Source organism: Acanthisitta chloris, unplaced genomic scaffold (genome assembly GCF_000695815.1).
Source record: "Acanthisitta chloris isolate BGI_N310 unplaced genomic scaffold, ASM69581v1 scaffold2192, whole genome shotgun sequence".
In the NCBI taxonomy this organism is placed as follows: domain Eukaryota; kingdom Metazoa; phylum Chordata; class Aves; order Passeriformes; family Acanthisittidae; genus Acanthisitta; species Acanthisitta chloris.
In genome coordinates, this window is record NW_008661973.1 from 15,139 (window position 1) to 31,180 (window position 16,042).

Consider the following 16,042-nt stretch of genomic DNA (forward strand, 5'->3'; position numbering starts at 1 on the left):
TCTCCAGCCACTCTGTCCCCAGCCTGGAGCTCTGCATGGGATTGGTATGGCCAAAGTGCAGGACCAGCACTTGGCCTTGTTAAGCCTCATCCCGTTGGACTCAGCCCATCTCTCCAGCCTGTCCGGGTCCCTCTGCAGGGCCCTCCTGCCTTCCAGCAGATTGACACTCCCCCCAACTTTGTGTCATCTGCAAACTTGTTGATGGTGCACTCAATCCCCTCATCCAAGTCATCAGTAAAGATATCAAAGAGCACAGGGCCCAGCACTGTGACCCCTTGGGAACACCACTAGTGACTGGCTCCCAGCTGGATGTGGCACCATTCACCACCACTCTCTGGGCCATCCAGCCAGTTCTTAACCCAGCAGAGAGTGCCCCTGTCCGAGTCATGGGCTGCAGCTTTTTCAGGGCTATGCTATGGGAGATTGTGTCAAGGGCTTTGTTGAAGTTGAGGTAGACTACACCCACAGCCTTCCCCTCATCCACCAGGCGGGTCACCTGGTCATAAAAGGAGATCAGGTTGGTCAGACAGGACCTGCCCTTCCTAAACCCATTCTGCCTGGGTCTGATCCCAAGTAAAAGATCCCTTAGTAAAAGAGTCTGATCCCTTAGTAAAAGAAACTTACCCCAGCTTTGAAGCTTCTCCTGTTGGTAGTAAATCTTCAATGTTTTACATGTGGTGTGCACAGGTGGCCTGTTTGGATCTGACTGTGCCTGTCCTCTGCAGTGTAGAACGACTCCTAGAATGACCTCGAGTTGAAAATTTATAGCCATGCTTGTGGGGTGCTGACATCAAACTGCCAGTGCTTGGGGTGCATGGCCCTGCACAGAGCTCTTCAAAATCCTGCCTCTTGCCAAATTGTGTTGGGACTTTTTGGTTCTAGTGCCACACTGTGTGGAGAGCAAGAATTGTTTTCTAAACCCAGAGAGGGGATCTTTGAGGAGTGGTTGCACATCCACCTAGTTTATATTCTGTTGCCTGTCTAGGGATACTAACTGATATGCTCAGGAGATCAGGAGCAATTGTAGTGAATAGTAAATAAGAGTAGCACTAGGAAAGGCAATACTTAATACTTTGTTTTATATATGTCTGTTTGCTTTAGAGTAAGTTACATTCATGCCATGTTCATCTCGTATCAGAGAAGCTCTGCTGGAGGAAATGGAAAGGCTGCCTACCTGTTAAACTGCCTTGTCTTTGGCCATGCTTGGTCAGGAGGCTTCTCAGGGAAAAGACACAGCTGTTTCTTGATGGGAAGGAGAATGGCCAAGCACTCCTGCAGTTGCTTTGCATCTTCTAATGCCCTTAAATCCTTACCCAGACATTTATGGATTGCAAGCAGGGAAAAAAGATATAGTCTGTTGTCTATAAACCCTGTTGGGTATATTTTATTTTTCTAAGTCTTCCTTTTGCTTTAAGTGGCAGACACACAGCATAGCTGTAAACTCTTAGTTTTTGTTTACTCCTCTATTCACCTTTAAATGTTCACAGGGTAAGCTGAAGAAACATGCCTCTCATGTTTTAACATAAAGCTTTATTTCCACTCTGGTGTAATTTTTAGTAAGTAGCTAATCTGTAAGTGTCAAAGCCATGTCAGTTTTTGAGTGGGATCTGTATGTGGATTTACTTGACTTCAAGGTCTGAGTATGTTGCAAGGTTTTTGGCTTGCACTAATGTAGCTGCTGATACTTGTCATTATTTCATGAATGCCAAAAGTTTATTGACAGCTAGTATTTGGCCTCATTGTCTCTATTAGTTTTTTTGGTTTTTTCCTCAAGTAAAGTGTCTATTACAGCACTAAGTCTACTTTTCAGTTGCTTTAGTGTCCCAACAGTTTTTGTTGAGACTCTGCATTGTTTGGCAGAAGCAGGTATTGTTCTGTTACTTGGTCCTTGATGCAGTTCAGGGTTTCTTGATTTTAACATGGGCTGAGGGGAAGGCAGATGCCTTTCTGATAGTAACTTTGTTATAAATGACACAGCTGGAGAAACAGACAATGACACTAGCCGTCCCTGTATCTGGGGCTGTGCTCTCTGCATTGACACCTACAGCAAGTTGTTTTTAATGTTTCTACAATTCCCTTCTGGTACCTAAAAGGGTTCCAAGAGAACTGAGAGGGACTTGAGGCAAAGATATGGAGTGACAGGACAAGGGGGAACGGCTTCCAGCTGACAGAGGGCAGGGTTAGGTTGGATATTGGGAAGAAATTAATCCCTGTGAGTGTAGCTGGGCTGGGACTCTCCTGTGCTGCAGTTAGTAGGACAGTTGGCACTAAATCACTTTCTCACAAGCAACCTTTTCATTCCTTTCATCGGAGTGAGGTCTCAGTTGTATCAAATGCATAGCCCTTCTTATTTCTGCTTGCTTCAGTTTTCTAGATGAGCTGCCCATCAGTTACTTGAGAAAGCTTAGGTGTGTTGTTTGGACATCACAACTGTTTCCCTGGCTAATGGGATTGTCACAGTGCACTGAGCTGTTCAGTGGTGGCTCTTGGTACAGCTCCTTGAGCCAGTGTGAATGTAAGGAGTGGCTTGAGCCCACCACGTGGGGATTGTGGAGTTGATTTCATATGTTCTTTGGTCTTTCTTTGGTCACTCTTCCTATTGTGGAAGCTGTTCTCTTTGGGTTTCTTCAGTCTTGATTTACTGCATCATCTGTTAACTTGCTGCTTTGTTTTCCTTTTTTAGGTGTAGGGATTGTGGACCGGAGCAGTTGGTGTAAGGTATCAGCAACTGGTAGGAAGAGAGCTGGAGATAAAAGCCAGAAATAAAGGATTGTGAAAAGTGTATACAAAACTCAGCTGTTTTATTCCTAGTGTTCTGCTATAATGGTCTTAGTTGTAGCAAATGACACTCCTTCCAATAAAGATAAAACTTACCTGTAAAACTCACTTTGTGAAAAAGGAGGATTAAGGTTTTTTAAAAGAAAAGTAAGTAAAAAGCAGCAAATCCTTTAAGACAGAGTGATTGAGAAGTGACATGGACAGGCAGTGCAAAGCTCCCTGAAGCAGAGATGGAGTCTTTACAGAGAGCTTATTTAAGAGGAAGGAACCCATCCGTTTTCCTTCCTGAAGTTTAGGGACCATCCTGTGCCCCCCCCAGCTGGAGAAGTTTGAAATTTGTAAATCCACACTTTGTTCTGAAGAAATCTTGGCACCTTGGCAAGACTTTTGAGTTGGCCAAGACATCAGTTGGGACTCCTTCTGTATATTTCTCTATTTTATAGTATGTTGTTAATATAACCTTTAGAGTATTGGAACATTTCCCCCATGGAAAGAGTTTGGTTTAAAAACAGGCATTTTCAGATCGATTTGCTTTCTCTGAAAGGAACCGATTATAGTGGATATCATGGAATAGGCAGGAGTAAATGCTCATCCATATGCTGAGTGTTGGTGTCCATGGAGTTTGGGTTAGGATGCAGTGGCAGGCAGGGACGGTGGTGGTGACAGGATCAGGATGCAGTGGGTGACAGGGACGCGGAGGTTGCAGGGTCAGGATGCAGGGGCTGACAGGGATGCGGAGGTTGCAGGGTTGGGATAGAGTGGGTGACAAACACAGAGGTTGCAGGGTCGGGATGCAGTGTCGGGCAGGGACGCGGAGGTTGCAGGGTCGGGATGCAGTGTCGGGCAGGGACGCGGAGGTTGCAGGGTCGGGATGCAGTGTCGGGCAGGGACGCGGAGGTTGCAGGGTCGGGATGCAGGGTCGGGCAGGGACGCGGAGGGGCAGGCCCGGCCCCGGTGCAGTGCGGTTGTTCGCCGCTGGGGGGCAGCCCAGCCCCGCCGTGTAACCCGATTCCCCGAGCGCCAGGTAACTCCGGGGTAAGAGAGGGAGCTGGGAATGACAGCGGGATCTTGGAGTCTTTGCTGAACGGCTGTAAGAGTCCCACACGGGAGCTGGGAGGTATAGCAGGGTCTTTGTTTCTTTACCTAATGGTTATAAGAATCCATTGGTTCGCCTCACTGAAGTTCCTGCAGTTCTCAACCTCCTCACTGAGCATCCTGCAGAGCAAATCTTGCCTGCAGGCATTTCCTTGGTCTCCCTGTACACTTGCATTCCTAGGCTGATAAACTTTCCTGACAGCAGGAGCCATATGGCAGAGTCTACAAGTATGTGAGTGACCTGTTTCTTGGTGAGCATGGGATTTTTCTGGTGTGTGAGTTGGAAATGGTGCCTTCCTACTGCCCTGGAAGACATGCATCCTGTGGATCAGAGAGGACACTGTCAAATTCTGGCCTGTTGGCTTGCTTTCAGTTGACTACAGCCTTTCAATATTGGTAGTGAATGTGAAGGTCTTTGTGGGAGCCCCATCTCTGCTCAGAGCTGTCCATGCTTCTTATCAAGGTTGCTGACCTCTGCTCCCTTCCTCTGCACAGCACCAAAATTGCATTAGCTTTGCAGATGGGCTTTTGCCATTTTCCCCTCCATTGTAAATATTTAGTCGTTATCCCCCTGACCATTTACCACATTCTTGTATTTTGTTTAGCTGTGTCCTTCCTTTTGGTCACATAAAAAGTCTTTTCTGTCTCTGCAAATACTTAATATAATTGTAGAACAGTTTTGCAGTTGCTGTAGGCCAAAGAGTGACTCTGTTCTGGTTGCCTGCTGTCTAGTGTTCAGGACTTACATCATCCCGTGTACTTCAGCTGTTTGTCCATATGGATTTGCTCCGACTTGAAGAGCTGATGGGTGGTAAAGGAAAGGAGAGGCTGGATCCCTGCAGGGAGCGTGCACGAAGCCATATGTTGGAATTCCTGGGTATCTGGTGCCCTCTGGAGACTGCTGCTGCCCACGACATAACAAATACCAAGGCAGCACGTTAATGGATGTCCCCAGTCTGAGCAGGCTGAGGAACAATGTGAGCTTTATTATTCTCACAGCAGAAGTGAAGGATACTAGAAAAGACAGTGGAGGAAAAGCAAGGACTCTCTAATAGCAATTACATGTCTTGTAATTCTTAAAGCTAATGGAGGCTGACAGATGAGTTTCATGGTTATGCATATGAGCCTGTGTGTTTCAGAAATGAATATGGAAGATAAAACATGGATGTTTGAAAACAGTATGGTGATCTTTATGTATTGAGTTGACAAGAGAGATTAAATGTTTATATTAAATAAATTCAGTTAGCTGGTCTGAGAGGCCAGCCAGTCTAATGGGAAAATGTGAAAGTCTCATATCAAATCTGGAACTGGAATCAGGACTTCATCACAGGTTTAGTAAGGAAACTGGCTTTTTTTGTTACTTGCTTCAGCAGTAAAATCGACCTTGGTGCCTTTTTAATACTGAAATGAGGGGTATGAGAAGTGGTATCCTGCTGCAGGGAATGCTTTTGTCATGGTTAGGGAACCTGCTTTCATTTTTCCAGAGTAAACCACCTGAAACAGAGGTAAACTTACGAAATACTGCTTTACTATGAGATTATTCTTTTCCTTTGGGCAAGAAGATGCAGAGTGATAATTCCTTTTAGCTTACTACTCTTGAAACAACCTTCCTGCAGAATGAGAATATAGGAATTCCATATTTTTCCCTAGTTGCAGAGAAGAATGCTCGATAGGCTGAGGAGGAAGAAAATCTCAGTGTTATACTTGTATGTAGCTATTTTCAGAGTTACTGTTGATGCCCATCAAAATGGTGAACCTCAGTACTGTTGTTTGCTCATGGCTGCATGGATGGATTTAACCCAGGTATGACAGGACACCACTCGATTCCACCAGCTCTGAGTCCACATCGTTTACATTTAAGTCAAATGTTACTTGATGCATGTCTCCTGCTGTGACTCATTCAACCAAAGAGGGAGGGCACTGTGCATCATCCTCTGCTCTGCTCAGGGCCTGGTGGTGCCCAGAGGTGGAAGCAGGACTTGAACTCCAAGCTGCTTACAAGAGACAATACTTGACCAACTTCTTTATGCCCTTATTTTTGTTGTCCGTAGGAGTTTAAACACACAGGAAATGGTAGTTGTTTGACATGAAGCAAGTGAGACTTAAATTCTTGTGCTTTTTCCTGCAGTTCTCAACTGTAATAATTTTTTTAAGGTTGGCTTTTTACTTTTAGCAGTGTGTGGTATTTTTGTACCTTTAAAATTTATAGCCAGAGACTGCCTCTGGTACTGCTAAGCTATGTGAAGTGATTAAACAAGCTCAATAAGGAATAATGCTGCTGTGCGTCTTGCTGGTGAGATTTGTGGTCTTTGAGAAATGGGAACATGCATATCACTTAATCTCTCTTCCTTGCTTTCCTTCCTTTCCAAGAAGCTGGTACACTTGTGTCACTGCAGGAAGCATTCTGTGACTGCCTTGGTTTGCAGTGGTAATGAGCTTGTGGAGACCTACAGCTCTCAACTCCTCTTTTCTGACTATAATCACGATTCATGGCTGCTCTTGAGTTGGGTGTTTCCAGTTGGGCTGCTTGTTCCTCTGTGGGGTTTCTGTGGTTGTTAGATATGCTGGGTGGTGTATGGCATTCATTCTCTTGTTTTTACAGCAGGAAGGTGAGATGGAAGGTGAGGCAGTCGAAGCTATTGTGGAGGAATCAGAAACTTTCATCAAGGGAAAAGAGAGAAAAACTTATCAAAGACGCCGCGAAGGTGGGCAAGATGATGATGCTTGTCATATACCACCAAACCAGGCGGATGGAGGTGAAGTAGTGCAGGATGTCAACAGTGGGGTGCAGATGGTGATGATGGATCAGCTGGATCCAACTCTTCTTCAAATGAAGACTGAAGTAATGGAAGGTGCAGTGCCTCAAGAAACAGAGGCTACTGTGGATGACACACAGATCATAACACTTCAGGTTGTTAATATGGAAGAGCAGCCTATAAACCTTGGTGAGCTTCAGCTGGTCCACGTACCTGTACCAGTGACTGTACCTGTTGCCACCACATCTGTGGAAGAACTTCAGGGAGCTTATGAAAATGAGGTTTCCAAAGGAGGCCTGCAAGAGGGGGAGCCCGTGATCTGTCACACTCTCCCTCTACCAGAAGGCTTCCAAGTAGTGAAAGTGGGTGCAAATGGTGAGGTGGAGACACTGGAACAAGGTGAACTTCAGCCACAGGAAGATCCCAATTGGCAAAAGGATCCAGATTATCAGCCACCAGCCAAAAAAACAAAGAAAAACAAAAAGAGTAAGCTTCGCTACACTGAGGAAGGCAAAGATGTGGATGTCTCTGTGTATGACTTTGAAGAGGAGCAGCAGGAGGGTTTGTTGTCCGAGGTCAATGCAGAAAAGGTGGTTGGCAATATGAAGCCACCTAAACCGACAAAAATTAAAAAGAAAGGTAAGAACATTCACTTGTTATGGTGGGACCTTGCAGTGTGGTTGAGGTGACTGAGTGGGAGGAAAGCAGACATGCCCAGTGTTGCTTATTTGGTATATAATGGTGCTCAGCTCCAGTGTTTCTTGGGCATATTCCCTTCTCCTCCACCTAGGCTGTGAGGGAGCTCATTGTCCTCGGGTGTGATGCTGTGACATTGATGTTCCCATATAACCAATTGAAAAGGTTGTTCTCTTTGCTGTAATACACATGTACCAGTTTGTATACATATGGTTTACATCAGGAACCAACTGTGTAATTAGTTCTGTGGGTTTTGTCCTAACCAATTGCTGGGTTAGGTAGATGGTGCAAAATAATACAGTAATAGGTGTGTTTGATTTTTGTTAAAACTGTGAGTGAAGGAACTGTTTTTAGCGTGGAGAAGGAACACTGAGTGCTGGCATACTAATGAAAATTGAAGCCAAACCAGCCACAGGCAATGCTGTTGGATTTAGTGGTACATGGTGGTTCCTTGCAGTAGTTACACTTCCAAGAATCTTTAATTTTCCCTGCTGGTCTCTTACATGACACAGTAGACCAAAGTACTGTCAAAGACTAAAGATGATTCTTTTCATGACTAGGTGTAAAGAAGACATTCCAGTGTGAACTGTGCAGTTACACTTGTCCGCGTCGTTCCAACCTGGACCGCCACATGAAAAGCCACACCGATGAAAGACCACACAAGTGCCATCTCTGTGGCAGGGCTTTCCGGACAGTCACGTTGCTGAGGAACCACCTCAACACTCACACAGGTACTCTTGGGTTTGTGTATGTTGTTTTTGTAGGATCTACTCTGTCATTACAACAAACAGATTCAAGATAGATCAAAGGAGGAAACTCTGCAGTTTTCTGTCTGGCCAGGTCTGGTGCAGAGCTTGTCCTGTTCACACATATGAAACTGAAATATTCTGTATATACCTTGGGCATTAGTACTTGTGTTCTCAGCTTGGCATTGTCACTGCAAAAAGTACAGTGAGAATGAGTTGAGTTAATGAGTGAGAAGTTAAACATAAGGGAATTGAAAATAACAACAAAAGAAAACCTAACCCCAAGGAATAGATTATAAACTGGATGAATAAAACTTACAGATAGGAATTGTAGCATATTTCTGTTGCTCCTTCCCAAAGTTTTGGGTATAAAACTGCAGCTAATTGAACTGTGAATATACTTAAGCTTGTGCTTTTCTGACCAAAAAAGTCATGAGTGTCTCATTTTCTCTGCATAGTTAAATTATGTCTTACTGGGTGGTTTCAGATTTGTAAATAACCAAGTGACACAAAAATAAAGGAAATTTTCCTCACTGCAAGGACATTAATTCTCTAAGATCTTCAATCCATTAGTTATTTGTACAAAACCTCTTACTTTTGTGTACTATCTGCTGTTCTAATCTTTCAGAACATGAAAGCAATGTTGCTAATTCACTTTAAAAGCAAAAACAAACAAACAAACTTGTCCCATGTTTTCTTTTGTTACTAAATCTGAGTGTCGTTATGGATTAACTTTTGCAGCCAGGACGAACATGCCAGGACCTTGGGGTTTTATGCTATACCACCTCAGCCATGTGAGGCAGGAGTTGGGGATGTCAGGCTCAGGAATTGTTTGCCTGTCTTGTACAATCCACTATTAGTATAGTTGTTACTGTTCATTTTCTTATTTCACTGCTGTTTCTAGTAAATGGTTCTTATCTCATCCTGTGATCTTCACCTTTTGTGCCTTCAATTCTCTCAGTCTTGCCGCAGGGGGAGAGGGTGGGAGAGAGAGTGAGTGAGAGAGTGGTGAGTGAAGTGTGGTCTGGAGTGTTTCAAATTGGGGAATACAATTGCTAAACTGTGACAGGGTGTTCCTGTTTTGCTGCACACCGTTAGGTACTCGCCCTCACAAGTGCCCAGACTGCGACATGGCCTTTGTGACCAGTGGAGAGTTGGTTCGGCATCGCCGCTACAAACACACCCATGAGAAACCATTCAAATGTTCCATGTGTGATTATGCCAGTGTGGAGGTATGTTAGTTAATTGTTACACTGCTGAATGCTTCCTCGTGCACCTCAAAGCTTGTTCACCATCTGTTATAAACCCTGTTCTTCGGCATTTCCTCTTCAGCCATTTGGTTAAAAGGCTGTGAGCGAAAGAAGTTATAAATCAGGGCTGCTCTTGGAAGCAAATGGTGGGGTTTCCTCAGTGAATCACAAAGCAGTTTGAGATAATTCATGCACAGAAGTCCTAGGTTATACCCATTTCTGCTTCAGAGACTGTAGTTATCATTGTTTCTTAAATGATTTGGCCTTTGAGATGGTTGCAGGAATTGCAGTGTGCACCTTGTTGAAGGAGACAGCCATGTCCTGCTGCAGTTGGGTGTCCTTTCAGACCAGAGCTGCCCTCCCATTTTAGGAACATGCACTCTGCACATAATCTGTGTATGCCATGAAGGTGTCTGTAGCCAAAAGTAATGAGCTTTTACCTCGGTTCTGGTGAAAAGCAACTTTGCTAATATTGGATGATTGTCTAATTTGCTCAGGCAAATTAAGCTTCCTTGAATGCTTCCCCCTGCCTTGTGCATGGTGTTACATATGTTACAGGGCAGCTTTCATGTTGTGATAGGAAACTTGAGCCAGATGATGAGCAACATTCTTTAAAAAAAAATGGGATGTCTGCGGTGGTGAAAGGCTGCAGTGGGAGAGCTTGAGTAGGGACTTTGGGCTGGTTTTGTTTTTTTCCTACCCACACTGTGGCTGCAGTGCTGTAATTGCAGGCCCTGAGGTTTGAGTGCTAAATAAATAGTGTTGCAGTGGTTTTCATAGTACGAATTGGCTAAAAATAACCAAGTTGGTCCTTATGTGAGGTCATGATGCTTTTTGTAAGCACAGGTTGGTGATTGAGCAGCATGGTCAGGCTGGAGTAGAAAATGCCACACCATTGGTGTTCTTGCTGACCTTTGGGCTGGGTTTGTGCCTTCTGAATAAAAGCAGGAGAGGAAAGGAATTAAGCTTTCTCACAATGCTTCCTTGTGTCTCTCCAGGACACTTTCAAATTTTAGGGAGTCTTCAGATGCTGAAGTGGTTGGTAACAGTAAGGTGAGCACAGGAGTCAAAATCAGGCTGCACTGAGTGTGGGAACAAGCATTAGGCAGGACTGAGAGTGAGGTGGAGAGGTGCAGTGGGCAGGAGCGAGTGGCTATGTGCGGTCTGTGAAAAGTGCTCTTTTTATTTTGTGGCAAAATGAAAACAGACTACCTTAAACCCTTGACTGATTTCTTGTACTTTTGGCAATCTGACCTGCTCATCTGTGCTAACTTCAGCATTGCTCTTGACTTGCAGGTTAGCAAATTGAAACGCCACATTCGCTCTCACACCGGAGAGCGCCCGTTCCAGTGCAGCCTGTGCAGCTATGCCAGCAGGGACACCTACAAGCTGAAGAGGCACATGAGGACCCACTCCGGTACTGATGCCACGTTTCCTTAGTGTCAGAGTGCTGAGGCTGTGTGCAGTGTGTGCTAACAGTTAAACAGCAAAAGAAATAGTGTTTGGTGGTTATATACTAACCCTTTATAATGTCTGTAGCTGAAGAGAATGCACTGTGGTTTGTAAGCACTAGTAAATTCATAACCCGATGAATTACTGCACTGAGAAATGAGCTGGGAAGATTCTGATTTCCAGTTTGAGGGGCAATAAAATGTACTATGAACAGCAGAAGGTTCTGTTTTCAGTGTTCCACTTAGCAGTTAAAAATTAGAGCCATTTAGAGTTTCATGCTTCAGTGTAGTTTCAAAAGCATCTCCGACACGTTAGTTCATAAAGATGCTAAATTTTTTCCTCAACAGAATTAGGGATGGTTTTAGCACAAAATGTTACTGCTGTGCCAAATTAATTTTATCACTAAAATTGAAGGGGAGGGGAAATGCCCTTTTATGTATACATGAACATTCAGAGCCCCCACCCCAAAAAAATCTGATGCCAGTTGCTGGTTTCTAGCAGCCTGTGTGTAGGTCTTGCCTGCATTTCTCAGAGTAAGAATAATGTAACTTGCTTTAATATTGGACTCAAGTTTCTTTGTAGAAAGATGCTTATTGGAGCTAAAACTTGTAGAGAAAGACATTATAGAGCTCGGTGTGGAGTTGCTATTCTACTACTTAGCTGCTTAGTTTCTGAGAGGTTGTTTAAGGCTTCTTGGTGAGACTTCTTTTTAATAAAAGTACTTGTGCTGTTTTTCCCTTCTGCTCCTGCAGGAGAGAAGCCATATGAATGTTACATCTGCCATGCTCGCTTCACCCAGAGTGGTACCATGAAGATGCACATTTTGCAGAAGCACACGGAAAATGTGGCCAAATTCCACTGTCCCCACTGTGATACTGTTATAGCCAGAAAGAGTGACCTGGGTATGTATCTCCCACAAGTGGATGTTTGCTGAAGGTGGTGCAAAACACTTCCCAGCATTAGAGTTCACACAGCCCAACTGCTATCTCTCTTAACCCAGTACTTGGTAACTGCACCACATGGAGCACAGCTTCAGGTGTGGTGCTGGTAACACACACTCTTAGCTTACCATAGCTTATGCAAACTATGACAGTTTTCAGTTTCTTGTCATTATTTGAAAATACAGTTTGGAAAAGCAAATTTTTTTTCAAGCATACAAGGCAAGTTCTTGTTTTAAAGCCCATAGATGAAAGGCATTTAATGAACTTGGACTGGGATTCTAACAGCATAAGGATTGGGGTCTGAAAAGCCAGAAGATCACTTGGCTCAACCCTCTGCAGTTTTGGAGGCCATTAAGTTTCATGCAGTGCTATTTTCATCAAGCTAAAAGGTTTGAATTAGACCAAATAGTTTCATTTTCCAGGATGTGGAGCTGTGTTCCACAGACAGGGTAGGAGATGTGCTCACAAAAGCCCTGAGGTTCTTGCAGTAGGACAATGTCAATGTAGTGAGCAGTACCCAGTGTGATTCTAGCAGGCAAACTCTTGTGTTCTAGAAGGTGACAAACAGTATCGTGCCCAGAGCAGCTGAGGAGAAGGAAGGAGCCATGATTTGGCAGAACTTTCAGTCTCTAAACAGAATCATCACCCCAGTAATGGGAAGGCAGGCTCCCTTCCAGTACAGACAAGTGTGAAGTGCTACAGTGAGAGGATGACAGTCAACTGTGTCAGGAGCAAATGAGCTGATTTACAACAGAGGAAAACTGATGTTGGCTATGAAGAATTCTTCTAATGATGCTTTAATCTACCCTAAACTACCTCGTGCAGCTGTGGTGTGCTCTTAGTTGGGGGATTTTAAAGAAGTGACTAAAATCTCTGCCAGAGATTATCTACTGCTTTCCCTGTTGCCTTCTAGTCCTGCCGCTCTGACTTCTAATCCTGCAGAAAATCCCGTTTCCTTCAGTGAATTACCTGGCTTCTGGCTCTATCCAGAGAATTTGGGTTAGTCTTAAACGTAACAGTCCACAAGGCACTTTAGTTTGACAGTCGTATGTTATCAAATGCAAGTGTCCTGAATCAACACAGGTTGTGACCGATAACCAAATCTGGAATCCTGTGGAAGAACTCGATGGGATTTTTCTGCAAGCTATTTCTGCCTAAAATCTGTTCTAGTTGGTTTTCACTATGAGTCTCTTAGGCTTTTAGTTGAATCCTAAATTAACTGTGTTACTGTTTTGGCTGAGCCTGGGGGGAGGGAAGATCACTAAAGGGCTGTGGGCTCATCTTTCATGTTTGGAAAGCCACGGTGGTGAGAGCCTCCAATGCTTTTGCTCCCAGGTGTCCATTTGCGGAAGCAGCATTCCTACATCGAGCAGGGCAAGAAGTGTCGCTACTGTGACGCTGTGTTTCACGAGCGATACGCCCTCATCCAGCATCAAAAGTCTCACAAGAATGAGAAGCGCTTCAAGTGTGACCAGTGTGATTATGCCTGCAGACAGGTAAGCTGGTGGGACTGACACCTCTTATGAGTGTTAGGACAGGAGCTAAAAATATGAGGTGGAAGTCTTAGCTCTCAAGTTTGACCAGCTGTCAAGTTCAAATTAGCTGTCTAAGTCTTTTGAAGGGTGTGAAGGGGAAGTTCAGTGGCCTTTTCTTGGTGTGATGCTGCTCTAGCTTCTGATTCAGAGCCATGATGTACCTGTTGACCAAGAGATATAGGTCCATGTAGAATCATAGAATGTTAAGGGGTTGGAATGGACTTTAGAAATCATCTAGTCCCAACCCCCTGCCCTAGGCAGGGACACCTCCCACCGGACCAGGTTGCTCAAAGCCTTATCCACCTGGCTTTGAACACTGCCAGGGTTGAGACATCCACAACCTCCCTGGGCAACCTGTGCCAGTGTCTCACCACCCTCGCAGGAAAAAACTTCTTCCTAATATGTAATCCAAATTTTCCTCTTTCAATTTATCCCCATTACTCCTTGTCCTGTCACTGTAGTTCCTAACCAAGAGTCCCTCTGCAGCTTCCCTGGCGCTCCTTCAGACACTTGAAGCCTGCTGTGAGGCCTCTGCACAGCCTTCTCTTCTCCAGGCTGAACAGCCCCAATTTCCTTAGTCTGTCCTTGCAGGAAAGGTGCTCCAGTCCTCTTACCAACTTTGTGGCCTCCTCTGGACTTCCTCCAACAGTTCCATGCCCTTTGTCATGGTTTAACCCCAGCCAGCAGCCAAGAACCACGCAGTTGCTCACACTCCCCCCCAAGGGGATGGGGGAGCGAATTAGAGGGGTAAAAGATAGAAAAACTCATGGGTTGAGATAAAGACAGTTCAATAGAGGAAGCAAAAGCTGCACACACAAGCAGAGCAAAACAAGGAATTAATTCACTGCTTCCTGAAGACAGGAGGTGTTTAACCATCTCCAGGAGAGCAGGGCCCCATCATGCATAACAGTTCCTTGGGAAGACAAATGCCATCACTCCAGATGTTCCCTCTTCCTCCTTCTTCCTCCCACCTTATATACTGAGCATGACGTCATATGGTATGGAATATCCCTTTGCTCAGTTTGGGTCACCTATCCCAGATCTGTCTGTCCCAATCTCCCATGCACTCACAACTTCCTTGCCAGTGTGACAGTACGGAAAGCAGCAAAGGCCTTGACTCTGTGTAAGCCTTGCTCAGCAATAACAAAAACATCTCTGCATTGTTAGCTCTGTGTTCTGCACAAACCCAAACATAGCCCCATACTAGCCTCTGTGAAGAAAGTTAACTCTACTTCAGTTCAAACCAGCACACCCTTCTTGTGTTGGGGACACCAGAACTGTGTGCATTACTCTAGGGGGGGCCTCACAAGAGCAAATTAGAGGGGGAGAATTGCCACCTCCAGCCTGCTGGCCACACTCCTTTGGATGCAAGAGAGGCTTGAAGTAGCTAGGACTGAATGTGCCACCAATCAGGATGTTTCCACATTCCTGTGAAATCATCTTTTTCTTGATATTAAGCATAAAGTTTTGGCCTCCTTTTAGCTGCAGATTTGCTGTACTGTATCCATATGTGAGTTCTCAAGTTATTTTTCCTGTCTTGCCTGTCCATGCCAGGAGCGGCACATGGTCATGCATAAACGGACCCACACTGGGGAAAAGCCTTATGCCTGTAGTCATTGTGATAAAACCTTCCGCCAGAAACAGCTCCTCGACATGCACTTCAAACGATACCACGATCCCAACTTTGTCCCTGCTGCCTTTGTCTGTTCCAAGTGCGGCAAAACATTCACTCGCAGGGTAAGGGAATGCACCATGGCGTTTCGGGGTGGAGTGGGGAGCTTAGGCATGGCTGGGGGGATGTTTGCCCAGAAGGAGAGGTGGGTGTGGTACAGGGCACAATATTGGTCTTTGAAATAAAGCCCTTTTCTCTGGGAGGAAAAGAAAGGGCAAAGACCTGGTGTAATTCAGAACTAGTACCAACACCTGTTATTGTTGACATCATGAGCAATGCAGAAATGCAACTTTATTCATAAAGATAATGAAATGTAATTGTTTCCCCCTGAACAATGTTTGTTAAAAAAAAAATAGACATAAGTGACAGAAATGTGTTTGAAAATAGAGACAGAATGTCTGATCTTGAATTCAGTGCATGTTTTGATTTTTTTGTTGTGTTTTTTAATCTTCCACTGACTAGAACACAATGGCCAGACATGCTGATAACTGCTCTGGCCTAGAGGGTGGGGAAGGAGAGAATGGAGGAGAGACAAAGAAGGGCAAACGTGGCCGAAAGAGAAAGATGCGGTCTAAGAAAGAAGATTCCTCTGATAGTGGTAAGAACTTCCTGAGAATTACAGGCCTGTGATTCACTGCATGTGTTAGCTTTTGGTTTGCCAGTTCTGCAGGTTTGTTCTGGCACTTGAAAGAGTTTTATCTGGTTGGCAAACAGAAAATTATAGTTTGTGGCCAAGTACAGAGGGATGTACTGCCTGGGAGAGATAATATAGATCCTGCTGTCCCAGGCCTCGTCCAAGTCAGAGTAGTTTCAAAAACAGTCTGACACCCTTTGTGTCAGCTGTGCCACTCCTGCCCTGCCAGCTCTCTTCAGTATGGGAAACTGGGAATTTTTCCAGAGTCCCAAGAGAAACTGTCTGGCTCTGGTGCACTGCTGTGCAATGGTACTTGTTCCTGCTTCACCACTACTGGGTGGTGTGTCCAAACAACCCCAGTGCTGAATAGCTTGACTGCTTCCATTGGGGAAGGCTGGCAGCATCCAAGGGAATGGTGGAGATATGCTATTTGTGAAGGAAAAAGTCATAGTCCTCTCCCCTGGTAGAGGGAAAACTTCATCATGTC

General features: G+C 44.8%; 1 protein-coding gene across 2 annotated transcripts in view; it reads left to right on the forward strand.

Annotated features, from left to right (window-relative positions):
- The window catches only part of CTCF (CCCTC-binding factor (zinc finger protein)), a 28,256-nt gene that overhangs the window by 7,847 nt on the left and 4,367 nt on the right, over positions 1–16,042 (forward strand). Inside the window, exons 2-9 of one of the 2 annotated variants that reach the window (XM_009070399.1) lie at positions 6,476–7,268; positions 7,886–8,056; positions 9,170–9,303; positions 10,618–10,738; positions 11,526–11,675; positions 13,050–13,210; positions 14,804–14,986; positions 15,384–15,519. In XM_009070399.1, coding sequence (XP_009068647.1) covers positions 6,488–7,268; positions 7,886–8,056; positions 9,170–9,303; positions 10,618–10,738; positions 11,526–11,675; positions 13,050–13,210; positions 14,804–14,986; positions 15,384–15,519 — 1,837 coding nt within the window. In that variant the 5' untranslated portion in view covers positions 6,476–6,487. Of the gene's footprint in view, positions 1–6,475; positions 7,269–7,885; positions 8,057–9,169; positions 9,304–10,617; positions 10,739–11,525; positions 11,676–13,049; positions 13,211–14,803; positions 14,987–15,383; positions 15,520–16,042 lie in introns of those variants that run through there. The other variant, XM_009070400.1, reaches the window with a different exon arrangement.